This window comes from Vespa velutina, chromosome 1, assembly GCF_912470025.1.
Source record: "Vespa velutina chromosome 1, iVesVel2.1, whole genome shotgun sequence".
NCBI lineage: Eukaryota > Metazoa > Arthropoda > Insecta > Hymenoptera > Vespidae > Vespa > Vespa velutina.
In genome coordinates, this window is record NC_062188.1 from 2,980,257 (window position 1) to 2,986,717 (window position 6,461).

Below are 6,461 nucleotides of genomic sequence, written 5' to 3' on the forward strand. Positions count from 1 at the left end.
TTATTATGTTGTGGACGATTATCATCCATTGTTTGTAAAACATTATGTGCGAAAAAGAGTATAGTATAAAAATAGAATGAGTTTACACGATCGTATCACGTGATAACAAGGAACCATTGTGTGTATGTGGGTCTATATATCTTTTTTTTTTGTTGTCTTTAAAAGGTGAGGATAGGCGAAAAATGGGGCACCGTTTGTAATTATGGATGGACAATTCTCGACGCATCCATTGTTTGTCATCAACTAGGCCTCACGCTTGATCCAGATAATTGGTTCATAGAACGCTCGCAAATTCCCAACGCAGGGATCAACGAGGACATTCTTCTTACAAACGTACGTTGTACCGAGGGCGACAATGATATTTCCAAATGTAGAGCAGAGACAGTAAACGATTTTGAGAATTCTTGTACACACGAGAATGACGTAGGTGTGAGATGTTCCGAACCAGCATGGGCTGGTTTAAGATTAGGTCCTTTGGCTCAAAGAAGCGATTTACAATACGTAACTATTGAAAAGGCAGGACTGTTGGATTATACTACAAACTTGTTCAAATCAGGTAAAGTGTTTCATTGAAGTTAATGTCGATTTAATCAAATAAATTAATGTATTTGATTATTCTAGCCTTACAAATTGATTTTGCGAGACATTCGTTGGAAGGTGTGAAAATTATTAACAATCTCCAAGATGGTTTAGGTATTTTGTATTCCGACATATATTCGGCTGATGCCGTAAATACAATTAGAAACAGTGAATTTTCTCAGAACGGTGGAAGCGGTATAAGTTTCAAGCAACTTGGCATGCGCGTGATCAATTCTAGAATAGAAAATAATAAAGTAGCAGGTATTAGACACAATCCTGCTTTATCTGCCGTTCAACAAAGAGAGTTGGCTGGATGGTTTGCTCGTTTATCGGAATATTCAACAGAATCCTCATACGATCCAATAATTATACCACAAGCTAACGCGAAAATTAATCTTGATAATTGGCAGACCAAATATATCATTACCGACAGAGTGAAAGGCGAGTCGTTGCATCAGTTTATCGAGATCACGGTAAATAAATATATACTTGTTGATCATTTATAAATACTGGAACACAAATTGACTAAGTACTTCTTTTTTTTTTTTGTTTTTCTCTATGTATAATCACAGTGCACTCCTGGTTATGTCATTGGTATACAATTATTAAATCCAATAGAAAATCGTAGTACAGAAGAAATTATAATACACGATTCGCAGGATATTTATCAGAAAAGAAATATTTGGCACATGAAACGTAATCTAACAATTTTCCCAGTCGCCTCTAGTTCATTTTCTGTCATATTGGAATACGAGAGCGGTGAAAGTGCTCTTGGAGGTGCCGTTATAGTAATTTCATCATTATTAGCACCGGTTCAAGTATGTTTGTTACTTTCTATATCACCAAAAAAAAGAAAAAAAAATTAGCTATTTAATCCCTTTATTTATATTAATTTATATTCTATAGAACACGAAAAATAAAATAATCGGTGGTCCTATACCTTCGTTGATCGTATCTAAGACAAAAATCAAGGGTAACAAGAAAGGTGTATTAGCTTCTTATTACAATCGTTATATAGACGAAGTTGGTGATCATTTTCTACGAAAGGCCAACGAGACGATACAATTCATCGGTTGTGAAATTTCACACAATCAAGAAGAAGCGATTTATATTCATTCCCCTCATTGGAACATTTATGAGATTGATTTATCCGAGATAGCTATTCATTTGAACGATACCTTGATCACGGATAACGGAAAAGGAATATTACAGTTCAGTCGTGACGCAAGACACTCGAATAATCTCTTTCATTGGATAATGCAGGATAGTACGATCGAAAGAAATCGTGCTGGAGGTTTCGAAGTCACTTTGCCCGATGTCTGGCAATATAATGAAAATTTCACTCATAGTCTTTATTTCGATAACAATACTTGGCGTGACAATGATCAATTTAGCTTTGTGATCGATGGACACTTTGCCACGTTGAACGTATCACACAATCGTTGGGATGGAAATCGTTGTAAGAACGGCCTTATATCGATTCGTGGTATGGAGAAAAAAATAAAAATGAATAACAATAGAATAGAAGGTAACAACGGTGCCTACATGGTAGAGTTCAAGGCCAACAGTCAATCAGAAATTTTGGGTGACGTTACCGCACGTTTTTACTTCAATGAGATAAAAAGAAATCGACACGATAATTATGCACTGGGATCACGTAGATCTTACGATGGTCCTAGTTACGTTGTTGGCTTTCATGGTATACAAAAGGTTCGAGTCAATAGAAATCTTTTTGGGGATAATTCTATGGATTATGAACTTCTTGCTGGTATAAGAACCGCGAAGATTAATAATGAAGTCGATGTCTCCGAAAATTGGTGGGGTACTTCCGATGATGCCATTATTAGGTGATCTATAGATCTCTACTATTAAAATTAATATAAATATGATTATAATATATAATTAATTTATGATATATTACAGACGTAGAATCTTCGATTTCGACGATTGGAACAATCACGCTGTGGCCAATTATCGGCCTTATTTAATGAGCGATTCCTTAGACGCATCAATTTCGGCATCATGGCAAATCGGAGTGGAAGTTAATTTAGATAACTTGGGTGGTCGAATAATCGAAAGTTTAACATTGTATTCGAGAAAGGAACCATACGTGATTAAATCCGATCTAACCATAATGCCACAAGCTACGTTACATATTCATCCAGACGTGATCATGGAATTTTCACCTAACGTTGGTATTTTGGTACTTGGTACATTGAAAGCTGTCGGTATGCCTGGACATGAAATCATTATGAGACCCATCAAACGTAATGCTACGGTTCCGTTATCAGTTATTCCAATATCAGCACCTGTTAGAATTCCTAACAAAATTGTTCCAATGTCCGACGATATGATTCGTTTGTGTAAAGATACTCGTTGTGCTTCTTCTGATAACGAAGGTACAAATTAGATTTTTCTTTTTTTTCTTTTTTACTTCTACAACAATAATATTTAAAAACAAGATTATTCCTTTTGAGTTTATGAACTTGCTTTGTTTTAGGATTCCTAGAAGTTTTTAATAGAACGACATTACAATGGATTCCAATTTGTGACGAACGTTTCACTGAACGTAACGCACAAGTAGCTTGTCGACAACTCGGTTATGATTCTTTAAACGTATATGTATCCTATGATCGTAGATATGAATTACATCCTGGCTCATTGACACGTGTTTGGTCTTGGCCAGAACCATTACAAGTATTTATTATTCATTTTTAATTGAAAAAAATTTTGAAAAAAAAAAAGAAAAACAATGTGTCCTTCAATATTAACATTTTTCTTTCTTAGTGCTCTGGAAATGAAGAAAATCTCGAAGAATGTCAAATTCGATTGAACGGTCAATTTTTTGGACATCGACACGAATGCAATTGGGATGGACAATTTGTTTTTCTTCACTGTGGTAAAAGAAACATTGACGATAATTATGATTATTGGGCTGGAATACGAATAGCTAATAGTGAATTTGAACATCATCTATATGAGCATCGCATTCATGATGTTGTAACTCATGAAACAATTAGAAGAGTTGAATCTGTATTGAAGTATATCAATATCACCGGAGCTGGTATTTTGCATAATGAAAAATCTGCTGCTTTGCAATCGATCATGAAATCACCTACGATCATGCACGTTAATATAGATCGTAGCGCTTATCATGGTATAAATGTTATATCACCGACTCATACAGTAAGTATCATGTAGTAAAAATTTCTATCGATCGTATCCAAATGAATTTATATATTTATATGTATATTTCTAGGTCGATTTGTTGTTTAATACTATTAAAAATGTTCTTGGAAATGGGATCAATGTACTTTCTTTAACGGGTGAGGGTCGTGAAGCCGATGAAAGTTCATTCACACCAATCAAGGATCTAAATGTTCCTTATCATTTATTCAGTATGATTGATATTTGTGATACCGCAAAAGAAATAACTATCGAGGAACGTGTTATTATATATTACAGATACGATAATCATCCAGTGAATTGCGTTAAAATTTTTCGTAGTCCTTATAGAACTAAACCATTTGGTTTCAGGTGAATTATAATATATAATTTCTTTTCGATGTGGTTTAGATCAATAAAGGATACATTTGTAAATTATTATCTTTCACAGACTTCTACAATTTAATCTTTTCAATTCCACCGGGAAACCAGGTCGAGCGGATGGTATCACTTTGTATGACGGAGACATTTACAACGTTACTGCTAAAGTAATAGGTCATCTTGAAGTTGATAGTCCATACGAGAAGAAATTGTTTAGAACTCGTGAACCAAGTCTCAGCGTAAGACTATTCGCAAATGGTGCAAGTAATATACATGGTTTTATTGCAGAGATTGTAACTCTTCCAATTTCTGCTATTGGCTTCAGTAAGTAAAAGGAAAAAAAAAAAAGGAAAAAAAAAAGAAAAAGGAAATGACCAATTAATAAAATTATAATCAACCATATGAGATTAATTAACCATATTCAAAAATTTTGTTTAGATCGAGACGTACAACATAATATATCATATTCGGTTATTTCAAATTGTCGAGAAGGTGCTGTTAAATATGCAAGTGCTGGTGAAGTCAATGCAATAATGACGCTCGAACGTAATCAGTTTACAAATAATTGTGAAAAACTTTATGGTAACTTTTCAACTTGTAAATCAGCGATATGGTTGGACGTACAAAATACACAATCATTATATTTTAGAGTAAGTACTGATTATACGATTTGGATTATTATGTAATAACAAATAAAATTATATAATAAATATATTTTATATTCATAGAATAATTTGGTGCGTCAAAATCAAGGTGGACTCTCCATCCGAGCTGACTCAAGAGGATCTGCTACCTCTTTGAAAGGCTGGATTCATAATAATCTCTTTGCAGAGAATTTTAATAAACCTGCTCTGTGAGTAATATATATATATATATATATATAAACATTATAAAAAAATAACAATTATTATAATTTTATACTAGATACGTTGAAGGTCGTCACAGTAGTCCTTATCAAGAGGTAACAATATACAGAAATTACTTCACAAAAAATAATGCTCCCTATTGTAACAATATCGTCTTGAAACAAGTGGTCAGTAATATGAGCTTAAATTATCTTCATGCTAATCTTGGCTTACATCTTCTTGAAATTTCGGGATTCGAACGTGTACGTTTGCCGATATATCAAAGCACTTCTCATAATGGATTCTATAAGTGAGTAATCCAATAAACTATACAGTAGATAAACATTCTCTTACACATTGTCGATTCATAAATGAATTATTTTTTAGAAACTATGCTGTTGATCGAGAAGGACGTAGTACTATTATTGCTGGTACTCCAGGACAAAGATATGTTGATAACGTTTTCTTTAATCCTGATAACGATTATGAAATACTTACTATAAATAGATCACAGTAAGAATTGATAACATATCTATATATTATTATTATTATTATTATCATTATTTAAAAAAATAAATAATATTTTATATATTATAATTATTTTTGTTTTGTTTTTCAGAGAATTAGAAATGTGGAGATCTCATGTAGACGCCCGTTACAATTGGTGGAGTTACAACAAAACGTTGGCTGTAGCTGGAAGAATTCGAGATCGTGGTGATTCTCCGACATTGTTACAAGTTGATTATCAACCTTTTCATATGAACAATAAATCCGTATTAACTGGCAAATGTCCACCTGCTTGGGATCTAGTTGGTGATACTTGTTATATTTATATCGGTGCACCTATGGACTTTTACAGTGCACGTGATTTTTGTCGAGTAAGTATTTTTACATAAATTTTAATTTTTGTCTTATTAAAATCATAATGTATTAGGTTAAATAGAAATGATTTTATTGATTTCTAGGGGGCAAATGCATCGATGCCTTTCATTATGGGTGATTATTTAGAACTTTGGAGATTTTTAAAGAAACAACAAGAATGTTTTGATTATTCTGAACGTGTTTGGGTTCAACAACTCGAACGTGTTGATCAATGTACTATTTTTACCTATCAAACTATTGAGGTTGATTATTGTAATCAACCTAATCCTTTCCTCTGTGAAATTGGTACGTATATAAAAAGTATTAATAATACTTTTCTGTTTTATAAAAGGACTCGGATGATATTCAAAAGATTTATCAATGATTTATAGATCCTAAAGTTTACATCGATCCACTCTCATGGAGAAAGGATATCGTTGCTGTAGGAGTTTTGGGAGCTTTAGGTGTGGCATTGGCTTTGTTAACAGCTGCTATCGTATTATGGGTATCTAAATCGAAAAAACGAAAACTCGAGCGATTAGAAAGACGAAATTCTATTCGTCAATCTTTACATTCTTTACGATCAGTTGGTTCAACGTCTGGATTCACAGAATTGGCTTATCGGCGAAA

General features: G+C 33.2%; 1 protein-coding gene across 3 annotated transcripts in view; it reads left to right on the forward strand.

The window, feature by feature from the left end:
• LOC124955068 (protein bark beetle) overlaps positions 1-6,461 on the forward strand; it is an 18,404-nt gene that overhangs the window by 10,785 nt on the left and 1,158 nt on the right. For all 3 annotated transcript variants that reach the window (XM_047508963.1, XM_047508980.1, XM_047508971.1), the window contains exons 12-27: positions 166-556; positions 622-1,052; positions 1,152-1,397; positions 1,486-2,426; positions 2,503-2,978; positions 3,080-3,276; positions 3,367-3,765; positions 3,839-4,116; positions 4,196-4,449; positions 4,564-4,775; positions 4,854-4,978; positions 5,050-5,280; positions 5,358-5,483; positions 5,590-5,848; positions 5,936-6,137; positions 6,224-6,461. The exon at positions 6,224-6,461 is cut by the window's right edge and continues 10 nt beyond it. In XM_047508963.1, the coding sequence (XP_047364919.1) occupies positions 166-556; positions 622-1,052; positions 1,152-1,397; positions 1,486-2,426; positions 2,503-2,978; positions 3,080-3,276; positions 3,367-3,765; positions 3,839-4,116; positions 4,196-4,449; positions 4,564-4,775; positions 4,854-4,978; positions 5,050-5,280; positions 5,358-5,483; positions 5,590-5,848; positions 5,936-6,137; positions 6,224-6,461 (5,006 nt within the window). The remainder of the gene's footprint in view (positions 1-165; positions 557-621; positions 1,053-1,151; positions 1,398-1,485; positions 2,427-2,502; positions 2,979-3,079; positions 3,277-3,366; positions 3,766-3,838; positions 4,117-4,195; positions 4,450-4,563; positions 4,776-4,853; positions 4,979-5,049; positions 5,281-5,357; positions 5,484-5,589; positions 5,849-5,935; positions 6,138-6,223) is intronic.